The sequence below is a fragment of the Zootoca vivipara genome, chromosome 6 (genome assembly GCF_963506605.1).
Source record: "Zootoca vivipara chromosome 6, rZooViv1.1, whole genome shotgun sequence".
Taxonomy (NCBI): Eukaryota; Metazoa; Chordata; class Lepidosauria; order Squamata; family Lacertidae; genus Zootoca; species Zootoca vivipara.
The window spans coordinates 12908636-12932794 of NC_083281.1; the positions used below are offsets into that span (position 1 = coordinate 12908636).

The following is a 24159-nucleotide window of genomic DNA, read 5'->3' on the forward strand; positions in this document are numbered from 1 at the left end:
TTTCCCGGGTCATGTGGCCAGCATGACAAAGCCGCTTCTGGCGAACCAGAGCAGCGCATGGAAACACTGTTTACCTTCCCGCCGGAGCGGTCCCTATTTATCTACCTGCACTTTGACACGCTTTCGAACTGCTAGGTTGGCAGGAGCTGGGATCGAGCAACGGGAGCTCACCCTGTCGCGGGGATTCGAACCGCCGACCTTCTGATCGGCAAGTGGTTTAGACCACAGCGCCACCCTGCATGATGACATTTGTCAAGAAACAGGCAGGGGAAATGTGTCCCTCTTAATTCTCCTCAGCCTCTCAGCGGCTTTCAATTCCATCAACCAAGGTCTCCTTCTAGGATGGCTGTCTGAGTTTGGGTGGGTGGCACTCCTCCGCGGTGGTTCAGTCCTACTTGGATGGTTGTTCCCAGAGGGTGTTACTTGGGAAATGCTTTTCAGCCCAATGGAACCTTCAATGGGGGGTTCCGCAGGGCTCAATCCTGCACCCCCCACATTGTTTAACATCTACATGAAACCGCTGGGTGGAGTTACGGTATCTGGAGTTTTGGATATGGTATCTGGAGTTTTGCCTTATGAGGAACGGCTTAGGGAGCTGGGTATGTTTAGCCTGGAGAAGAGAAGGTTAAGGGTTGATATGATAGCCATGTTCAAATATATGAAAGGATGTCATATGGAGGAGGGAGAAAGGTTGTTTTCTGCTGCTCCAGAGAAGCAGACACAGAGAAGCTGCTACAGAGAGAAGCTGCTACAGCTGCTACAGAGAAGCGGACAAACTACAAGAAAGAAGATTCCACCTAAGATTCCACCACTTCCTGACAGTAAGAGCTGTTCGGCAGTGGAATTTGCTACCAAGGAGTGTGGTGGAGTCTCCTTCTTTGGAGGTCTTTAAGCAGAGGCTTGACAGGCATATGTCAAGAATGCTTTGATGGTGTTTCCTGCTTGGCAGGGGGTTGGACTGGATGACCCTTGTGGTCTCTTCCAACTCTATGATTCTATGGAGTACGTTGTCAGTAGTATGCTGGTGACACTCCATTCTATTTCTCCTTTACATCTGCAGGTGAAGCAGTGGATGTGCTGGACTGCTGTCTTGCCTTGGTAACAGACTGGATGAGAGTCAACAAACTGAAGCTCAATCCAGACAAGATGGAAGCGCTGTTAGTGGGGTTTTTTTCTTAGACCAGATGGGCGGGAGATTGCCTGCTCTGGATGGGGTTACACTTCCTCTGAAGGAGCAGGTTCGTAGCTTGGCAGTCCTCCTGGATCCTTTGCTGTCGCTCGAGGCTCAGGTGGCCTCAGTGGCCCGGCGTGCCTCCCATCACCTTCGGCTGGTGGCCCAGCTACGCCCCTATCTGGACAGGGAGAGCCTACTGTTGTCTATGCTCTGGCAACCTCAAGGTTAGACTACTGCAGTGCATTATAACATAGGTTTCAGAAACTTCAGCTGGTGCAGAATCCAGCGGCCAGGTTGCTGACTGGAGCAAGAGGGTTTGAGCATATTACACCGATCCTGGTCCGACTGCACTGGCTGCCAATTAGTTTCCGGGCCCAGTTCAAAGTGCTGGTATTGACCTCTGAAGCCTTAAAACAGGCATCCCCAAACTGCGGCCCTCCAGATGTTTTGGCCTACAACTCCCATGATCCCTAGCTAACAGGGCCAGTGGTCAGGGATGATGGGAATTGTAGTCCAAAATATCTGGAGTGCCGAAGTTTGGGGAAGCCTGCCTTAAAAGGTTCAAGACCACAATACCTCAAGGGTGCTTTAGCTCAGATTCTTGCATTGCAGGGGGTTAGACTAGATGACCCTTGGGATCCCTTTCAACTCTTACAATTCTAGATTCTATGGCTGCCTCTCTCCATATCAACCTACTGGGACCCTAAGATCATCCTCTGAGGCCCTTCTTCATGAGCCTCCTCCACAAGAGGTCCAGAGAACGGGGCCTTTTCTGCAGTGGCCCCCCCGTTTGTGGGACGCTCTCCCCAGGGAGGCTCAATTGGCATCTTCATTATAGATCTTTAGGCAACAGACAAAAACATTCCTCTTCTTCCAGGCCTTTGGATGATTGACATCCGATGCCTTTTTAAATGTGCTGTGGGAGGGGGGATTATTGGTTCGTTTTTGTTTTATTATGTATTTTGTGTTCTCATTTTGCATTTTTATGTTGTGAACCCCCCTGTGATCTTCAGATGAAGCGTGTCATACAAACTTAATAAATAATAATAATCTGTGCTATTTTTCTAGAAAAGGAGGTGCTGGAACTCTCCCTCTGAGCATGGCAATGGCGCCCACCTGAGAGTTCCAGCTGGAAAAAGCCGCCGCCGCCGCCACCACCATCATCACAGCAGCCTTATCTTCCACCATGAATTTGCCCAATCCTCTTCCAAAGCCATATAGGCTGGTGGCCACCCCTGCCTCCTGTGGGAGGGAGTTCCACAGATTAACTCTGTCCTGTGCAAGGCAGCAAGGCAGCCGGATTGAATTTGGGAAGAGGGGGAGCCAGGGGTCTCCCTGGAATACGGCCCAGAAATTTTGACTGGGTGGCAACAGCTTTGGAAATCAGAATCGCAGAGTTAGAAGGGACCACCAGGGGTCATCCAGCCCAACCCCTTGCAATGCAGAGATCGCATTGCACCTGACCGGTGGATGAATGAGAGTCTGCCACCTTCCAAAGAAATCCATTGCAGAGTTTCAGGCTGACAGCCTCCCAGGGACCTTCTGCCTGCAGCGCAGCTGCTCTGCAACTAAGAAGAGGACCTTCCTGTAAAAACCAGCAATATTCTAGTCCTCTTTGTCCTGCACAAGGGATGTAGGCAGCGACCAGGGCAGGCTAAGTGGCATCTGGCTCAGCATTGCCCGCGCTGGCTGGCAGCAGCGGTTCTCTCCAGGGTTTCAGGCTTAGGCATCTTATACTTAAGAGATGCCATGGGTGTGTGTGTGTGTGAACCTTCTGCATTCAGAGCAGGTGCTCCTCCACCACTGCACTGTGGCCCATCCCCAAAAGCTGTGCAGAGTCAGGATCCGAGTGGCGGATTCTGTCCCTTCCTCTACAAGAGGCTCCAGCAAGCAGGGGCTGGTCTACAGGTCCTCTGAGGGGCCCCGGCACCAGCTGTGCCCACCAGGAATGAACTGGAATGAAGGTCCCAGCATTAGTTCTGCAAGCCTTTCTGCCTCTGCTCACTAACTCTTGAGGGGTCCAGCAAGATATAATAATAATAATAATAATAATAATAATAATAATAATAATAATAATACCACCTCATCCATTTGGCTGGCTTACCCAGCCACTTTTGGCATGCACTTTCCCGCTGCACAAAAAAGGGGTACTGAGATTTGCAGGGCACCCCAGCAGTAGCAGCAGCAGATTGCACTGCAACGCAAGCAGAGGCACTGCAATGTTTCGGGCCAGATCTTGGACCCCGTTCAGCAGCAATTAATTACGGAGCAGGAGTTTCGCTCTCGGCTCTCGGGCGAGGGAGAGCTTTTGCGCTCTCAAAAGCCCCAGAGCTGCGAGAGAGGGAGGCCAGCCAAGAGATAGGCCTCCTGGAAGGGGAAAGGGGGTCTTCAGACGCTCATTAACGCTCTCCCACCCCACCCCACCCCAAGTGGGGGCCTGTTGACATAGCATTCAGTCCTCATCCCCCTCCCTTCCCCCGGAGTAAAAAAATCAAGAGCGATTCAAATGCTTCTTGCAGATCCGATTTCTCTTATCCACCTGAATTGCTCCCTGCTCCTTCTGACTCGGGATTGTTGTTTTGGAGAACAGTGCCTCTGAGCTCAAGCGGAGTGTCTGTATCACCACCTTCTTCTTCTTCTTCTCTGACTGCTGGGACTGGCAGGCAAAACCTCTGGAGGGCGTCAGTTCAAGGTTAAATGTGGGGGCAAACACGGCATTTTGCAGCAGAAAAATGAGGGCCAAAGGATCTGGATGGGTGCTGGGAAACTCTCCCAAAAGGACCCTGAGAAGAATCCGGCACCACAGATAGTTCCCTGCAAGGAAAATGCTTCTGGGACAGAGGATAGGGCAAGAGGGGTGTGAAATCGTGGGTGGGGAAAGTGGATAGAGAAATAGGTTTTTCTCCTATCGTAGAGTTGGAAGGGACCCCCAAGAGCCATCTAGTCCGACCCACTGCATTGCAAGAAGGACTTCTTCGCAGAGGCTGCGGAACTCACCGCCACAAGATTTCATGACAGCCACCAGCCTGAGCAGCTGCGAAAGGAGATCAGCAAAAGTAATGCAGGAGAGGCAGGGGGGTGGGGAGGGGGTAGAGCTATCAAGGGCTGTCAGTCACAAACTGGAATTGGAGGGCCATGGCGGGGGATCTCTAGGGGTGGAGCTTGTGGCAAATAGGAGGCTGGCCCAACCCAGGGTGCCCTTCTTTGAACAGAACCAGCCAAGTTCACGGAGGAGAGAGAGGCTGTCTGAAAGGCTGTCTGTGGAGCCTCCAGGCCCAGAAGCAGTCTGCCTCCAAGTCCCAGTGGCTGGGAGCATGTGGGAGGGGGGAGAGGCCTGCTGCCCCCCTGCCTTCCTGCAGGTGGGGGGGCTCCTATGTATCTGTCAGGTGACCCTGAGCCAGTCAGAGCAGGGGCTGGGCTTGGTTTCCTTCCCAAATCATGAGGACCAGCATCTTACCTGATCTTTAGGAAGAGGTTCCTCCGCGGCACCTCTCTGCCAGAAATCCCACACAGCCGTTGCTGCCAGTCTGTGCTGGGACTAGTAACCCAGGCAGACACTTGGCAATAAGGCAGCAGGTGCCTTTGTGGCCTCGGATAGCTCCTCTCCTCGCCCTGGCGGGTGCTAGTGTTTGAATCTCCGAGGGTCACCCCATGTCCTTCTCTTGCCCACTCGAAAGATGGAGGCACCCCAAGGGGAGAAGCCACACAACCTACACTGGCCGGCAGCCTCCAGGTCCAGGGCGATTCAGTGGGGGGAGAGGGGAAGAGCTGTTGAGCCAGATCCGGCCAGGATCTCTCAAAAGAGAGCCTCCAGGAGCAGGAGCAGCTGCACCTCACGCGGGAAAGGGGGGAGGGAGCTGCTGCAGCTTCCGTCAGCTTTGCCCCCCACCCTGGGGGAAGGCGGCTGTCCCTCCTCAGTGGCAGGCAGCTGGGCTATGGGGTGCGGTATGTTGTGTTTGGGGGTTCCCCTCCTTTTCTGCAGTGCACGGAGGGGACCCTTTCCTGCTGCCCCCAAATTGGAGATGTTGCCGCTGCTTCTGCTCCCCCCCCAAAAAGACACCCCCCCGAATGAGGACATTCAATGGGGGGCAATGCAGGTGCCCGAGCCCCCTCCCCACCCTTTTCCTCCAACAGCGCCCCCGCCCCGTGGCTTGCCTGCATCACTCGCGTCATCCCTCGCTGCCCCCCCCCAATGCATCCGGGGCGCGCAGGGGAGAATATTTTTACGCATCCCCGGGGAGGGGGTCGCTTGCATGCAGATGGGCAAGCGGCTGCGGAGAGGGGGACCCCAGAGGAACCGCCGACCTCCCCCAAAATAAAGCCACCCCCCCAGCCCCCAGCCCAGCCCCCCGGTTTGCATCCGCCTTACCTGCCTGGGGGGGCTCAGCCTGGACCGGAGCAGCAGCAGCAGCAGCGCGGCCGCCCAGCAGCCATCCGGAGGCGCCGCGGAGGAGGAGGAGGAGGCGCGTCACGTGTGAACGTCGCCGATATGGGGAGGGAGGGAGGGAGGGGAGGGGCCTAGCCTCAGGTCCCGCCCCTCACAGCCCCCCCCCCCACACCTTGGGGCTTCCATCTCTTCCATCTGTCATGACTAGTTAGCTCATTAGCTAATTGCGTTTCTCCCTCCGCATTGGACTCCGAAGGGGCATCCCTGCAACGACAGCCCTGAGAGGTAGGACAAGCGTGCCAACTTAAATAAAATATTGGGCAGGACCAGGTATGCCCCCCCCCTGCATAATCGACCACAGGACACTCCATTTGAATATCAAATATTTTATTGGGGGGACCAAAGGGACATCGGCCCCCAGGAACTGGCTCCTATGCGCCAGGCTGAGAGGCAGCAGCTGGCCCCCAGCGCCACCCCAGTGCCCCCCCATCTCCAGCACTAACCACTACTACACCACGCTGCCTCTCAACCCCACTTTCGTGCAAAGTGTGGCAACTGTGACTTAGGAAAGGCTTTCAGGGCTGCACAAACTGTGCCCCATCGCATGGCTCTTCCCTCCGCATTTCATCCCCACAACAGGTCTGCAAGGTAGGCCAGGGTGAGAGGCAGCAGACCCGCACCCATGGTCACAGCCAGGGAGTGCCAGGGCCGAGGAGATGCAGACCCTGGTCTCTCCCGGCTCCCAGACCAACCCACCCTTCCCATAGAATCATAGCATTGAAGAGTTGGAAGGGACCCCCAAAGGTCATCGAGTCCAAACCCCGCAAGGCAGGTTGTTGCTGGACTAAAACTCCCATCCTTTCTAGACAGCACAGCCAGCGGTGGGAGTTGTAGTTCAAGGGTACCAGGGTTGAGAGAGGCCGCACCACCCAGCTCTTACTAAAACCCCACTTTTCTGCAGGAATTTGGACTCCGCGGGGCTAAAAAAAAAAACAACTAATGCAAACACTGATAAAATGCAGAAAGCTAAAAACTTAGTGAAGGTAAGAGTGAAGAAGGGATTGAACGCCCATGGAAGAAAACCGTCTTCACCTCCCAGGACAAAGAGGGATCCTGCCTGGTTTCCCTGGGCAGGGAGTTCCAAAGGTGCCTGGGAGCTAGGGAGTTGCTGCTGCCAGCCAGTGTGGGCACTTCTGGTGGCCATCTGTCATGGATGCTTTAGCTGAGATTCCTGCACTCCACAGGGTTGGACTAGATGACCCTGGGGGTCCCTTTCTGATTACGGTATCCAATTCTGAGATTCTATGGTGCTTCTGCCAGACTCTCAGCCCAACCAAACCCCCAATTTCTGGGCTTAAAAGATGCCATTGTGACGTACAAGGCCAGGCCTTCTGCCCTGCTCCCCTTTCCCCCCTCCCTTGCAGTGACCATTAGACAGCACTGCCTTCCCAAACTGGAGAGGGGTGGAGGCCAGACTCTGGGGATACACTGTAGCTCTTTGCAGAATTCCTCCCAGAGTGACTGGCGGCCGGGTGACTCACGCAGCCAATTAATTAATATCTGGGCTCGTTATTAATATAGCAGCCAGCTGCAGGGAGCAACAGGGAGCCCCTCCCTCCAAGAGGCAGAGGACAAGGCGGCCCACTGGTCTCAGCAAAGCACCCTGCATGACACCTGTGTTGCTCAGCAAGCAAGGGCTGCTGGTGGCACCAGGCCAATGCTTCACACTGGCGGGTGTGTGTGTATGTGTGTGTACAGCTCTGGAAGCCAAGCGGGGAGTGGGCAAGGAGCCAGACTTGTATGTGTGCAAGGAACATCTGCATCCTTCCAGATGCTGGGCTGCGCTGCCTCCACTGCCGGGGATGGAGGGAGATGGGGGTGAGCCCTGCAATCTCTGGGCGCCCCTGCTTCCCACTGCCTCGCAGGGTTGTTGTTCGCAGTTCCACCAAAAAGGTTATCAGGGTGAAGGTTTACTTCAGAGAACGTGTCCCTGGTGGGAACTGGCTCCAGCAGATGAACGAAGAGTTGACAGAGGCTCTACCTATGCCCTTATGGAGCCTTCAGACAGTCAAAGGCAGTCTATCTGGATTCCAGAGTTCTTGGGGGAGCCGGATGAGACCCCAGAGCTCCCCCCTCTAGAAACACACGGCAGAGACAGCCAAAAGTAGGGGTCAGCAAACTTTTTCAGCAGGGGGCCAGTCCACTGTCCCTCAGACCTTGTGGGGGGCCGGACTATATTTTGAAGGGGGGAAAAGGAACGGATTCCTATGCCCCACAAATAACCCAGAGATGCATTTTAAATGAAAGGACACATTCTACTCATATAAAAACATGCTGATTCCTGGACCATCCGCGGGCTGAATTTAGAAGGCGATTGGGCCGCATCTGGCCCCCGGGCCTTAGTTTGGGGACCCCTGGCCAAAAGGAAGGGGTGCAGCTCTCTCCGACAGTCACTTCCACAGGGGGCGGCTCAGAATTCGCAACCCCCCCACAAAAACTGCAGGACCCCATAAATTTAGAATAAATTTCGCTTTCCTTTGTGCTCAGGATGGTGTTGGGGTGCCTCTACACAACCCCCACTTTTTATACATTTTGTGGTGTAAATTTAACACATGTTGAAATCTCTTTGCACGTGCAAAGTTGTTGGGGGGGGTGGGCTTGGCAACTTCCAGGTGAAACTGGTAGCTTTTCAACCGCAAATGCTCTGGTTTATTTTTCTGGCCCCACTTTTTTGCTGCAGAACTGGACCATTTGAGCCCATGCAATAATGGGGTCATGTTGGGGGGGAGCATTGCAGAAAAATGAAAGCAGCAGGTTGGAGTCTGGACAGCCCAGTGTATATCCACCACTGATACACTTATTCCTGCACCAACAACATCTTGCAGGAAATCGCCCTGCAAAGAAGAACCCAACCTCTCCAGAGGAATTTCAGTTCTGGGGGTTTTATACTTGCAAAAAAATTGGCCTGGAACAGAGTACAGCTTCCCCCCCCCCCGCCCCGCCCCCAAAATAAACAGACCCAGATAAAAGGGGCGAAATTTGAAAGGTGTTTTATTTAAAGACCGGCTGAATAAAAGGCTGGTACTGTTATTATCATTTTTTTAGCACAGCGGAGATTACACTGAATTATTAAAATAAAATAAAAACCCTGCCCCCAGAGCAGAATGCAAAAATATCACGTGTGCACAATTGCCCCTGCGCTAAATTAAAAGTCCTGGTGGGGAGGATGTGGATTTAAATGGAAAACCAGAGCCAACGTGTTCTGCTCACAAGCAGGTAACTTTTCCCAGCAGTGAAGCCCCAAAGAGTCCAAGGCTCCCTCTCTCCCCCCACCCAAGGAAAGCCAGGGAGCCAGGGAGGGATTTTGATCCCCTGCAAAAAGTGGGCCTTGCAAACGCCCCAGATGCCCCCGCCTGGGCAGCAGATCCTTTGCAGAAAGTGCACAGCCAAGCTAAGTGAACGCAGGGTACCTGAAGACTTGGTTTGGGGGGGGGGGCGAAGGAACCCTAATCCCAGACCCTCAGAGCTGTGCTGACCCCTAAGAAAAAGAGAGAGATCCGCCAGAGAAATGGCCGCTCTTTCATTTGGTGGGGCCAAAGGACAGTGCAAGCTTCCGGGTCACACCAGGCTCTTTCACCAGGTGGCAAAAAGCCCCAGCGCAATGTTGTTTTGACAAGACAGCTCTGAAGGATCCTTTTGGGTCGGCAGGGAAGGGGGCTGGCAGCTGAGGGCAGCTCCCTTCCCCACTGCAGAAACTGGAAGAAAAAGGGTGGGTAGAGGAGAGGGGTGAGGCCTTGGCACATGCCGGCAGACACTCCTGAGCCTCGTGTTCGAGTCTCTCCCCCCACATGAATCAAAGCCAAAACTCTGGTGCCAGAGCTGGCGGTGGAAAGCAGAGGCAGGACTGAGCCTCCCCCCCTTGCCTCCTGCATGTGCTTCCACCCTGAAAGTGGCACAGGAAAGAGCCTGCATGGCACCCCCTCTTTTGTGCTCCAGGGGTCACAGTTAGCCCATTCAAGCCTTTGGACTCAGCAGCTGAGAGGCCTCCTCTCTCTCTCTGTGGCTTCAGACCCCAGATGAACAAAAAAATTAAAGGAACAGCAATGGCGACTTTCCTCCTTGCACCCCACAAGGGTGGGTCCCAGCAGAGCGGCTTTCCACCTTTTTGGGGTACAGCCCTGCTCCACAACCCCTTCCCCTTCAAGGAAAGCGTTAGAAACACAAGGAGGCAGAGAATTGGGGGGCCAGGAGATTTCCGTCTGTGCTGCAAATGCCCGGCTGCTGGAGGGATTAGGAAAGTGCATGGCACCCAGGGAACAGCAGGTCCCCTCGACTGGGAAGAAGGAAGAAGAGGCTCAGGTGTGGTCTGGTGTCTGGCTCAGGTGCACACTCAGGTGCAAAGAGGGAGAGAAGAAGAAGCCAGAAGGAGAAAGCAGAAGGAGGCTCGAAGTGGGTTTGGGGACGAGGGGGTCAGCTTTGGGAAGGTGGGCATCAAAGAAAAAGGGAAAGGGGAAAGGGGAAAGGAGAGAGAGAGAGAAAAAAAAGAGAGAGAGAGAGAGAGAGAGACTGTGGATTTGGGCTCCCTGGAATATCTGCTCACAGCCAAAGAGAAGGAAAAAATGAGCCTTTTGGAGAGAGGGGGAAGCGAACCTTCTGCAGAGAGAGTGACCACGAATTTTGGCTTCCTGGCAGCTTTGGCTGGGCCAGACCACCAGCCAACCGTTGGCAAAAGCCCACAAGGGAATCTCCTCCCTGCGCCCTCTAAGAAACCCAAGCAACGTCCCAGCGGGATTTTGTGTCCACAAGAGCAAAATCTGTGGGGAAACTGCACAGGCCTGGAGGGAAACTCTGTGCAGCTATGTCTCCCCTCTTGCCGCCACAATCCTCACCTCCAGGAAAAGGGGGGGGGGAGCCAGAGGGGAAAAGACGCCCTTTCTGCGCCCTTGACCCTGAAAGAGGCGCCACAGATTAGCCGGCTGCTGCAAGAGCTTTGCCAGGAGGGCAGAATAAAACACGGGAACTGATCAGGCTCTGCCACCTTCTGTGGCCCTTGCCACCTTGCTCCTGACTGGCTCATGCCTTGCAGGAGAGGGGTTGCCCAGGATCTTGGGAGGAGAGAAGCATGAGTGCCAAGCTGCCTCAGGAACTCGGGTCTCCTTGAGAGCGAGGGGAACTGAGCAGGGCACTTCTGGCATGGTCCGGAGTGTGTGTGTCTAAGGGGGCAGCGGGAAGCGTCCCATTTCCCCATCCAGCCTTGAGGCCACGGAGCCTGTGCCACGCCACGCCGTGGAATCTGTGTGGGGCCCCCCAAAGCCTTTGGCGTGGCTTGGTGCGTGTGACTCAGGGGGGCAACAGTGGGGGAGAGCTTCCCTGCCTGGAGGCCACGGCGTCACCACTTGAAGAAGACGAGGGTGGCCATGACGGCATAGCCCAGGACGAGGAAGAGCACCTTGAGGAGGCGGTTGTTCTTCTCCTCCAGCTCCTCGGCCAGGATCTCAAAGAAGGTGACGAAGAGGAAGGTGCCGCTGGCAATGCCCTGCAGGAGCACCGAGGCCACGCTGGAGGCCGTGTTGCGGCGGCTCTCGATGCCCATCCCGATGACGATGCCCAGCGGGATCATGAGGCTGACGGGGCCCGCCAGCTTGGCCGCCTGGCGCACGGTGAGGCCCGTCTTGGCCATGGTGATGCCCAGCGCCACAGCCACCAGCGTTTCGTGGATGGCCACGCCCAGGAAGAGGCTCATGACCTTGTGCCCTTCCTCCTGCAGGCCCAGCGCCAGCCCCTCGAAGATGGAGTGGGCCGAGAGGGCAAAGACCAGGCTAAAGAGGCGCAGTGGAGTCGAGCGCGAGAGTTCGTGGACGTTGAGGCCACACTGGCTGGAACTGTGGCTGGTCGAGCTGCCCTGGTGGTAGTGGTGGCGATTGGATGCCGACTCCAGGAAAGGGCTCTCGAACTCGGAGTCGCTGCCCGCATCCGAGCCAGCATTGAGGGTCTTCAGGTCAATGAAGGACGGCTCCTCCTTGCGCACTGTCAGCACCAGCTGTTCCACAAAGACCGTCATGAAGAAGCCCAGCAGCATGATGGTCTCAGCCAGAGGGTAGTCGGTCACCACGTTGCCCATCTTGAGCACCTCCTCCAGCTGTGGAGGGGAGAGGAGAGGCAGTGAAGCAGCAGAACTCCCTGCCACAAGGAGGAGGCAGCATAGAACTGGAGAGTTGGAAGGGAAACCCGAGGGTCATCCAGTCCAATCCCCTGCAAGGCAAGGATCTTTTGCCCAACACGGGACTCGAACCCACTACCCTGAGATTAAGAGTCTCATGGTCTGCAGACTCTGCTGTCTCCCCAAATATCGCCCCTGCCCAGCTCAGTGGAGATCAGCTTGGCTGGATCAGGGCAATGGCACCCTGAGACCTGGGCGTCACCCACGAGCACCTGGGGAGCCTGCAAAGAAAGCCCCTCCCTCTCCTTTGCCCACCACAGCCAAGCAGTATTGAAAGGCTCCATTGCCTTTTTCTGCAGGGAAACTCACGTCCTGGTCTCCCAGGAGGAGTTTCTCAGACCCGCTAACAAGGTGGGAACCGTTATAGGAACAAACCCCCAGGATCATCCCTCGGCATCCTCAGCGGGGACTAGCGCCTTCTTTCCCAGCCAGAAGAGGCGAAGAGGGTCTCAGGGCTGCCTTGGCGGCAGCAGCATAAATGGCCACCAAATGCGATGGCTTTAAAAGAAGATTGGGTAAGCCCTACCCCTGTCTGTTGCCCCGCCCACTCCATGGCCCCCCAGAAGGCTGCATGGAAGGGGAGGCGGTACTCCCCCGCACACACACATGTTCGCAGCAGCAGCGGCTGCTGGGCTGTGTTGATCCTGCCCTCCACAAACGGATAGGGAGGGAAGCCCAGATTGAATAAAGTTATTTATTCAAAGGTAGAGTGCCTCTGAATAGGGAGGCTCCATTCCACGGCCATTCCATCCGGGATGGGGAAATCTCAGGCCCCGGGAGCCCTCGAGGTCCTCTCCACATGGCATGCCCCCCCCCCCCGATTTGTGCCCCACCTTCTCTCGCACAGCCGGAAGCAGGGCGTTGAAGCTGGTGCCCAGGAAGACGCCGCCTCCGAAGGAGTTGCAGAGGGAGATGATGCGCTGGGAGCGGTCTGCCTTCTCACTGTCGGTGGCAATGAAGTGGACAGGCAGCAGGGACCCCCCCAGCATCAGCACAAAGACGCCCACCAGGCACAGCACCTTGACCACCAGGAGTTTCATGGTGGCGTGGCGCCCGGGGGCATCTGTTAGGAGGGTGCCAGGGGCTCCGGGTGGCAGGAGTAGGGGGCGGCCGTCAAACCCATGGAGCTCTGCAAGGGGGGAGGAGAGAAAAACAGATGGGATTGAAACCTCCTGGCAGTGAGACTGTGGAACTCACTGCCACAGGAGGAAGGCCACCATCCTGGATGGCTTAAAAAGAAGATGGGACACATTCCTTTGTTAATGCTGGAGGGTTTCACATTTTACTATTCTGTGGCTGGAGCAACACAGTCAGATGGGTGGCATAAAATAATAATAATAATAATAATAATAATAATAATAATAATAATAATAATATAAAACGGAGGGGGAGAGGGCTCCTAGCCAGGATAGATAATAATAATATTATTATAATAATAATTTATTATTTATACCCCGCCCCTACTCTGGGCGGCTTCCAACCGAATATTAAAAACAATACAGCATCAAACATTAAAAACTTCCCTAAACAGGGCCGCCTTCAGTTGTCTTTTAAAAGTAAAATAGTTGCTTATTGCCTTGACATCTGCTGGGAGGGCGGAGACCAGCATATAAAACACACTTGGGGGTACAATCCCAAAAGGAACACAAACATTTAAAACATTGAACAACAGTAAATTTAAAATTTATAAATGCGATAAGCGTATCGACACTAAAAACTTTGAGACATGACCCAGAATCACCCGAGGGACCAAGTTTGGGGATTTTCTTGACGAACTAGTTTGGATCGGGGGATGGTCGTCTAGGAGAAGATCGAAATTTTGCATTTCTGGGATGTCAGCGAGCCTCACCAGCAGTAATAATAATAATAATTTATTATTTATACCCCACCCATCTGGCTGGGTCTCCCCAGCCACTCTGGGCGGCTTCCAACAGAAAAATGAAATAAAATAATCTATTAAACATTAAAAGCCTCCCTAAACAGGGCTGCCTTCAGATGTCTTCTAAAAATCTGGTCGCTGTTTTTCTCTTTGACATCTGATGGGAGGGCATTCCACAGGATGGGCACCACTACCGAGAAGGCCCTCTGCCTGGTTCCCTGCAACTTGGCTTCTCACAATGAGGGAACCGCCAGAAGGCCCTCGGCGCTGGACCTCAGTGTCCAGGCAGAACGATGGGGGTGGAGACGCTCCTTCAGGTATACTGGACAGAGGCCATTTAGGGATCAATGGGATCAATGGTCTCGCTACGTGCCTCTTCATAAAAGGGACATCTAAAAAATAAGTGCTCTGGGCTTCCTACCGGTATCTACCCCAATGAACAGGCGCAAATTCTCTGAGCATATGGGACTTTTTTAAAGGATCCTTCCAGGACCGGCGAGCTCCTGGCGAGAGTAAAAGCCCTTCTTGCATTTTTGGATACTAGAAAGAAGAGATATGCTGCCGGTGCGGCTATATAACTCTTGATTTCTCCAGTTTTATAGTCGGGGCACCTTGAGCAATCCTGTTGTCTCTCGGTGTCTATGATTCTTTGCCTAACCGTAACTTCTGCTTGGCCCAACCCCAGACTTAGAAGGGCTTGAAGGGCAAAACCCAGTTTCTGAAGGGTGTTCAGGACAGCCTGACTGGAACTGGTCGCAGAGGATCAGTGGGGCTATTCCTCGGGGGAGCAGATTAGATGACAGCCATTTGTAGACTGATGTTAGGCAGATAAACAGTGGGGGGGGGGCAAGTATTTGATCCCCTGCTAAATTTGCCCGTTTGCCCTCTGACGAAGAAATGACCAGTCCATAATTTTAATGGTAGGTTTATTGTAGCTGTGAGAGACAGAATAACAACAGGGAAACCCCCTAGAAACCCAGAAGACAAAAAGTCAGAGATTGATGTGCATTATAATGAGTGAAAAAAGTATTTGATCCCCTACCAACCAGCCAGATGTCAGGCTACCTGGTACAGTATCTTCACTGTACGTAACGAGCTGAGATTAGAGGCACCTGCTGTAAGGGAGAGGTCTTACCTGTAATCCCAGCTCGTAACAGTACCTGTACAAAAAGACACCTGTCGACAGAAGCAATCAATCCAGCAGATTCCAAAGTAGCCACCATGACCAAGACCAATGAGCTGTCCAAGGATGTCAGGGACAAGACTGTAGACCTGCACAAGGCTGGACTGGGCTACAAGACTATTGCCAAGCAGCTTGGTGAGAAGGTGACAACAGTTGGTGCAGTAATTCGCAAATGGAAGAAACACAAATTAACTGTCAACCTCCCTCGGTCTGGGGCTCCATGCAAGATCTCATCTCGTGGAGTTGCAATGATCATGAGAACAGTGATGAAGCAGCCCAGAACTACATGGGGGGGACGGACTTGTCAATGATCTCAGGGCAGCTGGGACCATAGTCACCATGAAAACAGTTGGTAACACACTACCCCGTGAAGGACTGAGATCTTGCAGAGCCCGCAAGGTCCCCTTGCTCAAGACAGCACATGTACAGGCCCGTCTGCAGTTTGCCAATGCACATCTGAATGACCCAGAGGAGAACTGGGTGAAAGTGTTGTGGTCAGATGAGACCAAAATCGAGCTCTTTGGCATCAACTCAACTCGCCGTGTTTGGAGAAGGAGGAATGCTGCCTACGACCCCAAGAACACCATTTCCACCGTCAAACATATTATGCTTTGGGGGTGTTTTTCTGCTAAGGGGACAGGACACCTTCACCGCATCGAAGGGACGATGGACAGGACCATGTATCGTCAAATCTTGGGGGAGCACCTCCTTCCCTCACAGCCAGGGCATTGAAAATGGGTTGAGGATGGGTATTCCAGCATGACAATGACCCAAAACACATGGCCAAGGCAACAAAGAAGTAGCTCAAGAAGAAGCACATTAAGGTCCTGGAGTGGCCTAGCCAGTCTCCAGACCTTAATCCCATCAAAAATCTGTGGAAGGAGCTGAAGGTTCCAGTAGCTACACATCAGCCTCGAAATTTTACTGACTTGGAGAGGATCTGCAAAGAGGAGTGGGACAAAATACCTCCTGAGATGTGTGCAAACTTGGTGGCCACCTACAAGAAACGTCTGACCTCTGTAATTGCCAACAAGGGTTTTGCCACCAAGTACTAAGTCATCCTTTGCAAAGGGATCAAATACTTTTTTCACTCATTATAATGCACATCAATCTCTGACTTTTGTATTCTGGGTTTCTGGGGGGTTTCCTGTTGTTATTCTGTCTCTCACAGCTACAATAAACCTACCATTAAAATTATGGACTGGTCATTTCTTCGTCAGAGGGCAAACGGGTACGGTAAACTTAGCAGGGGATCAAATACTTTTTCCCCTCACGGTAAGCCTCCACTCTCATCATCCCCGTTTCTAGTCTGACCCATGCATTTGAAATGCACCTGGGGACTTGTAGGAGAGCTCTAAGAAGTTTGGATTGAACTCTCTGAAGGGGGGAGGAAGCAGAGGAAGGCGGGCCCAGAAAGGATCCATAGAGGCTGTGCCAATGTTTTGGCTTTGTATAATCTTAGGGCCACGGGGACGAAGAAGCCCCCTTGGGCTCTGAAGAATTTAAGAATAGAGTTTGCGGGTTTTCCCACAGAGCTCCCGATGGAGTTTATGTGAAGTTTGTTGGTTCCTGAAGCCTGTACCACCATTCCTAGGTACTTAAAATTTGTGACTTGTTGAAATTTATGGCCTTGGAGTTCCCAGCTTCTAAGCTCTGGTTCCCCCCCCCCCCGAAAGCGAGTATCTTAGTTTTTTGATAATTAATTTTGAGACATTCAATTTCACAATATGCTGTGAGCTTTCTTAATGCTCTTTTGAGTCCAACAGGGGTTCGAGATAGGATTATCGTGTCATCAGCATATAACAGAACCAAAATATGCCGATTTGCAAGCTTCGGAGGGTGGAATTCTAAATCACTGAGTGCGGATACTAAGTTATTTAAACAAAAATTGAATAGTAGAGGGGCTAAAAGGCACCCTTGCCTGACCCCATTGAAGGTTTTAATGAGGTGTGTTAGGTGTCCTAGGCGACTGCACCCTAGCCAGGATGTTTATGACCTGCCTCCATAGTCAGAGGCAGCAATGCTTCTGAATCAGAGTTGCTGGAAACTGCAGGAGGGGAGGGATGCTCTTGTGTTCGAATCCTGCTTGTGTCCCCTTTTTGGAGAGGGATAATTCTGGGGTTTAATTTTCGCTGTGATTTATACCTTGTTAGCAGCTCTGAGAAACTCCTTTTTCTGGGAACCAGGATGCAAGTTTTCCTGCAACGACAAAACAGATTCTTTCTATAAAGAGACAAATGACTACTCATGACTATTACAGTGGTACCTCAGTTTCTGAAGACCGTTTGAGTTCTGAAATGTTCAAAAACTGAAAACTCAATGGCCAACAGCTAGGCCTCAGGATCTTGCACTCAGTGGAAGCCAAATAAAAAAATTCCTTCAGTAGCACCTTAAAGACCAACTAAGTTTTTATTTTGGTATGAGCTTTCGTGTGCATGCACACGAAAGCTCATACCAAAATAAAAACTTAGTTGGTCTTTAAGGTGCTACTGAAGGAATTTTTTTATTTTACTTCGACCCAGACCAACACGGCTACCTACCTGTAATCAGTGGAAGCCGCGTGGCATGTTCGACTTCCGAGGTGTTTGAAAACCAAAGCCTTTACTTCCAGGTTTACGGTATTCAAAAACTGAAATGTTCGTCAACGGAGACGTTTGAAAACTGAGGTACCATTGAATTATTATTATTATTATTATTATTAAAATTTTTACACCTCTCTAGACCCATAGACCTCAGGGCAGTTCACAACATCAAATTTCAGTACTGTATAAGAAACACAAAAGACAATAAAAATAAGAAGAAAAACAACCTAATAAACCCCTTTAGACTACTACTAAAGTCTTGTTTTTGTTAAATACTTTAAAGCAGACTTTTGGGGCATGCCGCCCTCAAGACACAGGAAAAACACAGCAGCAGTGAAATATCTGTCCAGGTTCAATTCAGCTCAGTGCAGGCTTGGCTCCCTGTGTGCGCCAGATGCATTTGTAAGAACTCGATCAGTTAGTGTGGCAGCGCCTAGACTTTGGAACTTCCTGCCTCTTGATATCAGGCAGGCATCTTCCCATTTTGTCCAGCCTGTTCAGATGCTTGGAAAGTGGGGGTAATTTGAATCTGTTTTAGTACTTGAAGCTGAGGCTCCAAGACTTTGGCCACCTCATGAGAAGAGAAGAATCCTTGGAAAAGACCCTGATGTTGGGAAAGATTGAGGGCACTAGGAGAAGGGGACGACGGAGGACGAGATGGTTGGACAGTGTTCTCGAAGCTACGAACATGACTTTGACCAAACTGCGGGAGGCAGTGGAAGACAGGAGTGCCTGGCGTGCTCTGGTCCATGGGGTCACAAAGAGTCGGACACGACTAAACGACTAAACAACAACATAGTACTTGAAACAAACTTTTGTTTCTTTCAAAGCGGGGTTGCGTATTTTTCTTGATTTTACATTATTATTTTGTAAACTGCTTTGAGGTTTGTTTGTTTTTAACTATCAAGCAGTGTATAAATTTTACTAAATAAAGAAGCAGGTTCTTAAAATTAATGTATCAATAATAACTAGTTATTACGATGACTATTTCATTAATAGGCTTCCTGTCAGTATGCTTTTTATTATGTTTTTATCCTTGATGTTCTGTAATGTGTTTTTAATATTGAACACCACCTGGGATCTTCTGATAAAGGGCAGTATATAAATTGAAATTATTATTATTATTAATCCATCTTCAAGGCCAACCCCATAAAGAATAATAATAAAAAATCCTTCAGTAGCACCTTAAAGACCAACTAAGTTTTTATTTTGGTATGAGCTTTCGTGTGCATGCACACTTCTTCATCTGTATCTGAAGAAGTGTGCATGCACACGAAAGCTCATACTAAAATAAAAACTTAGTTGGTCTTTAAGGTGCTACTGAAGGATTTTTTTTATTTTGCTTCGACTCAGACCAACATGGCTACCTACCTGTACCCACAAAGAATAGATTGTGATACTTTATCCAGGGTGTAATTCAAGAGAGCACCAATAATACTAATATTTGGGAAAGCAGAGAATCACTCAGCACTCTAAGAAGACTTAAGAGCAGTCACATACATTTAAACACATTCAATGGCATTCAGAGCACATGGCTTCCCTTTGCAAAAGTATCTTGGGAATTGTAGTTTGTTGGGGGCTGGGAAATGCAGCTCAGCGAGGAGAAACTACAGTTCCCAAGAATTTGGCAAGGGGGATTTCATGCTTTGAAGGCATGGAGTGGATCTATGCTCACAAATGCATTTCATTGTTTTTCCTGGGCTTCTCCTTCCTTGGAGGTCTTTTAACAGTTTGGGCAGCCGCCTGCCGGGGATCCTTGATCTGTGATCCCTGCGTTGCAGGCAGCTGGACTTGGATGCCCTTTGGCTGACCCTCCCACCCCTACAATTCTATGATTCATTGGAGGTTTTTCAACAGAATTTGGATGGCCTTCTGTTGGGAATACTTTAGCCATCTGATTCCTGCATTGCAGAGGAGGTTGGACAGGATGACCCTTGGGGGATCCCAACCTTCAAATCTAGGCTCCTATAATTCACTGGCGGTTTTTAAGCAGGGTTGGGATGGACACCTGTTGTGGATTCCTGTGTTGCAGGGGGTCAGAATGGGTGCCGTTATTATTATTATTATTGTTGAGTTACGCCCCAGATAGAGTACCACAACCTGCTCTTCATAGGGCTGCCCTTGAAGACAGTTCAAAGATGATGATTATGATGATGAAGTTCTGACCCCTCCAAACCACACAAGCTGGTGGGCGAGCTCTCTCTCTCTCCTTTGCTGGAGGCTGTTCAGCAGAGGTCCGTCTGCTGGCAATCCTGGAGCCCTGCGACTGCTTTGTGCCAAAGTGGGGGCTGGACTAGATGGCCTCTGGGGTTACCTTCGATTGCACAACCCTATGAGCCTGCTATTATGACGATTATCACTGCTGTTCTTCGTCTTCTTCCTTCTCTCATGCCCCACAACCCGACGGCGCATCTCTGGCTGCAGTTTGGCAAAGCCATTTGCAGACCCAAGCGGCTAGTCCTCACGGAGGAGGCGAGGGGGAGGAGCCCCGCCCCCTCCAGGGGTCCTGGGCGCTGGGCCCAGGAGCCCCCTCTCCTATTTCCTATTTCCCCCTCGCCCCCTCCTCACCTGCGCGGCCGCTTCCCGTCCTTCCTCCTTCCGCCCCTTTCCCACCTCGCCCGCCTGCCTTGGTAACCGCGGCGAACCGGCGCCTATTGGCTGCCACTGGCGTCATAGCGGCGCCCGTTGGCTGAGCAACCCGCCCGTCCGCCGCGGAGCCCGCCCCTTAAGCGGGCCTTTTCCTCCCTCTCGCCCCGCCCTCCTACAGTAAGCTTTCCGCTGTGCAGCAAGTAAGGGTGTCCTCCAACCTTCAGGGGAGTGGCTGTGCGTGCGGAACGGCGGCCGGCGCGGAACAGCAGCCGCGACATGCCTGTTTCCGGCGACTTTTGCGTGTGCTGGGAGGAACCCACCTTTACCAATAATGCGATTTTATATTAATTATATCATATTAATTATATTTCAGGACACCCCCCCCACACGCCTTTCTTCAAATGTTATGGGAGAAACGACATGGTCCTCCTTCCATGAGACCTCTAGCCCCTCCCCCTTTCTATCCTCACAACAACCCTGAAAGGTAGGCTCGCCTTCCATTAATTAGCGGGAAGACTTGAACCTCCTCCAGCCATAGTATGACAATGTTATGCTGAGGTGCAGGTGCCCTGATCCGATGTCCCCAGCCCCACGGGAGCTAAGTGAAACTTTCCTCAGTGCTACAGGCAAGCTAGTCTAGCTGGGATAGCTGAGTCAGTACACTATGAGACTTTTAATCTCAGGGTCATGGGTTCGAGCCCCACATTGGGTAAGATTCCTGCATTGTGGGGGCTGGACTAGATGACCCACGTGGTCCCTTCCAACTCGACCATTCTGTGAATTCGCTAAGATTCCTAGGAATAGATATTTGTTTGTTTGAATATATATATATATATATATATATATATATATATATATATATATATATATATATATATATATATATATGTTTTATATTAATTATAGTCTATCCCGACCAGGAGCCATGAATTATATAAAACCTCCAGGGCAACAGGCAGTCTACCTCGGAATAATTTGAACAGATAAGAAATCAAGATGAGTCAGATATATAAAAAAGAGTGGGAATATCTGGCAAATATTTAAAGAAATATAACAACCAGATAAGCTTCCAAGTGGGGTCAGATATAGGAGCAACAGTAGTTAAAAATAAGAGGGGTGGTAATTAAGGAGATGCAGATAAACAAGGACTAAGTTAGGAACACCCCCCCCCCCCCGGAGGGATGTGTGTGGAAGCCAAAGAGTGTAAGATAAACGTTGACGGATGTATAATGTGTAAAATGCATTTACACACACACATACACACACACACACAGTGGACAGGTTGGCGGTCCATGGAAGTGCACCTGCTTGGCATTCAGACGGTCCCAGGTTCAATCCCAGCCAACATCTCCTGCCAGGGCTGCAAATCCCCTTTGCCTGATGCCCTGCAGAGCTGCCGCTGCTGCCAGCCAGTACTGACAACACTGAGCTGGATGGCTCACCCTGTCCTCAGCAGGATCCGCACGAAGGTTATAGCTTTTTTTAAAGGGGCCCCTGACCATCAGGTCCAGTCGTTTCCGACTCTGGGGTTGCGGCGCTCATCTCGCTCTATAGGCCAAGGGAGCCAGCGTTTGTCCGCAGACAGCTTCCGGGTCATGGGGCCAGCATGACAAAGCCGCTTCTGGCGAACCAGAGCAGCACACGTAAATGCCGTTTACCTTCCCGCCGGAGCGGTCCCTATTTATCTACTTGCACTTTGATGTGCTTTCGAACTGCTAGGTGAGCAGGAGCTGGGACCGAGCAACAGGAGCTCACCCCGTCGCAGGGATTCAAACCGCTGACCTTCCGATCAGCAAGCTCTAGACTCTGTGGTTTAATCCACAGCGCCACTTGGGTCCCTGTATAGCTTTTTTTTACAACCTCCTATTCCTGGAGCCAGGTTAGATAAGAGTTTGCCTAAAGCAAAGGAATGAACGGTCATTTCCAAATATTTTGAAAAAAGGTCACCCCAAAAGCAATACAGTACTGTAAAGCGATTTTTGCCTATGGAACTGCATAATGTATTATGTCATGTGCACAGCATGCATTATAATACAGGGGAAAAACAGAGATTACAGATTTTCTAATACTAGTACAACATTTTGTACGTTGCAGAACCCACTTTACTGCTTACAATCAACCGAGGTTGCAGTTGGTCTTTGTTTCTGCTGCAGGAAGCAAAACATTCCTGCACCGCTTTGCTTACGCCTTCTGCGCACCGATCCCTTCTTGGGATCTGGAGAACGGATGGCTTCTGCTTCCAGGGATTCTCCCCAACCCGCAATGCTTCTTTGCAAGGTTTCAACATTTCTGACAAGTTCTTGAAGTCATTTTCATGGAGTAGTAACGTTACATAGTACAGCAATTCCAACTGTTCCTTTTGGGGTCCCCTTTCAGAGAAAAGTTCAATACAGGGTTTTTTGTTTTGTTTTTTACAGGAGTAAAAAAATGTTGTAACCCTAATCCACATACCCTGCTTGCAAAAAGGGTTGTGTCCTGGCAGCTTCCCCAAATGGGGCTGGGAAGGGGCAGGATTCTCCTCCTATCCCTGCTTAATCTCCACCCCAAGATATCACGGCCAAACAAAACCCCCATGAGGACTGGCACCTTTCTTTTCATTTTAACAAGGAGTAGAGCCCAGGGCCCGTCTGCAGCCTCCCCAGGAAGGAAGGGCAAGGGAAGAGAATGCCCAGGGAGCCACTACCAGTCAGAGCAGGCAGCATCAGGCAAGCTGGGGAGAAAGAAGCATTGATCAGGAGGTGGCATGGGTTTGGACTAGATGACCCTGGGGGTCCCTTCCAGCTCTACAGAATGGTCAGTTTATGAGCGCTCTCAGTTCAGGGCCATTCTATCTTGAAGCACCGGTTCCTGGGAAGAAGCAGCTCCTTCCTGCCCTCTCTCCAAACTGGGCTGTTCCCAGTTGAAACCAGGATGCTGAGAGAGGTGGACCAGCCTCTGGCTCTGAGCGAGATCTTTGTTGGATTTTTAAAAAGGGCCGTGTCAGAAGGGATTCCAAGAACCATCTAGTCCAACTTTTCTGTGGCTAAGAAAAGGATGTGCCTTCCTCCCAGAGGGAAACGTGGCTTGCTCCTTTTCCTGTATGCTAACTCGCGCCCTGCAGCTTGCAGAGGGTTGGGCTGGAATACCTTTGGGGTTCCCTCCCAACTCTGCAGCTGTCAGTTGCTGCTCATTCTTTTCCTTGTGACTTTTCTCTGCAACCTCAGGTTGTTGTTGTTGTTTAGTCGTTTAGTCGTGTCCGACTCTTCGTGACCCCATGGACCATAGCACGCCAGGCACTCCTGTCTTTCACTGCCTCCCGCAGTTTGGTCAAACTCATGTTCGTAGCTTCGAGAACACTGTCCAACCATCTCGTCCTCTGTCGTCCCCTTCTCCTAGTGCCCTCAATCTTTCCCAACATCAGGGTCTTTTCCAAGGATTCTTCTCTTCTCATGAGGTGGCCAAAGTATTGGAGCCTCAGCTTCACGATCTGTCCTTCCAGTGAGCACTCAGGGCTGATTTCCTTCAGAATGGATAGGTTTGATCTTCTTGCAGTCCGTGGGACTCTCAAGAGTCTCCTCCAGCACCATAATTCAAAAGCATCAATTCTTCGGCGATCAGCCTTCTTTATGGTCCAGCTCTCATTCCATACATCACTACTGGGAAAACCATAGCTTTAACTATACGGACCTTTGTCGGCAAGGTGATGTCTCTGCTTTTTAAGATGCTGTCTAGGTTTGTCATTGCTTTTCTCCCAAGAAGCAGGCGTCTTTTAATTTCGTGACTGCTGTCACCATCTGCAGTGATCAAGGAGCCCAAGAAAGTAAAATCTATCACTGCCTCCATTTCTTCCCCTTCTATTTGCCAGGAGGTGATGGGACCAGTGGCCATGATCTTGGTTTTTTCAGGTTGTGCTTTTAATATTTCATCGGGAGCCGCCCAGTGCAGCCGGGGCAACCCATTCAAACAGGCAGCATATGAATATTATTACTACTACTACTACTACTACTACTACTACTACTACTACTACATCGTTTTAGGTTAGACAGGGGCCAATCGAGAGGGGGACAGCAGGAACCAACAGTGTCCAAAGGATTTTATTTTCTACGTTAAAAAAAGGAAAACTGAAACAGTGCCAATTTCTTTAATAATAATAATAGTAATTAAAA

The 24159-nt window shown here is 51.2% G+C and overlaps 1 protein-coding gene across 3 annotated transcripts; it reads right to left on the reverse strand.

Annotated features, from left to right (window-relative positions):
* Nucleotides 1–8596: 8596 nt before the first annotated feature.
* SLC39A3 (solute carrier family 39 member 3) lies at nt 8597–20058 on the reverse strand. Of its 3 annotated transcripts, none has more exons than XM_035120519.2 (4): nt 19994–20058; nt 16989–17042; nt 12615–12910; nt 8597–11700 (listed from the first exon to the last, which is right to left on the reverse strand). In XM_035120519.2, the coding sequence occupies exons 3-4, from the start codon at nt 12819–12821 to the stop codon at nt 10951–10953; spliced, it is 957 nt and encodes a 318-aa protein (XP_034976410.1). In that variant the 5' UTR covers nt 12822–12910; nt 16989–17042; nt 19994–20058; the 3' UTR covers nt 8597–10950. The 3 variants fall into 3 exon arrangements, with proteins under 3 accessions (XP_034976410.1, XP_034976411.1, XP_060131417.1); XM_035120520.2 differs by lacking the exon at nt 19994–20058 and adding an exon at nt 19740–19967; XM_060275434.1 differs by lacking the exon at nt 16989–17042 and having other exon boundaries at nt 19994–20019.
* Nucleotides 20059–24159: the final 4101 nt, after the last annotated feature.

Excerpts from the sequence above, each read along its gene's own strand:
- SLC39A3 (XM_035120519.2), bottom strand. The coding sequence starts at position 12,821 with ATGAAACTCCTGGTGGTCAAGGTGCTGTGCCTGGTGGGCGTCTTTGTG. Across the intron at positions 11,701-12,614 it reads TTCCGGCTGTGCGAGAGAAG|CTGGAGGAGGTGCTCAAGAT; the intron begins GTGGGGCACAAA and ends TCCCCTCCACAG.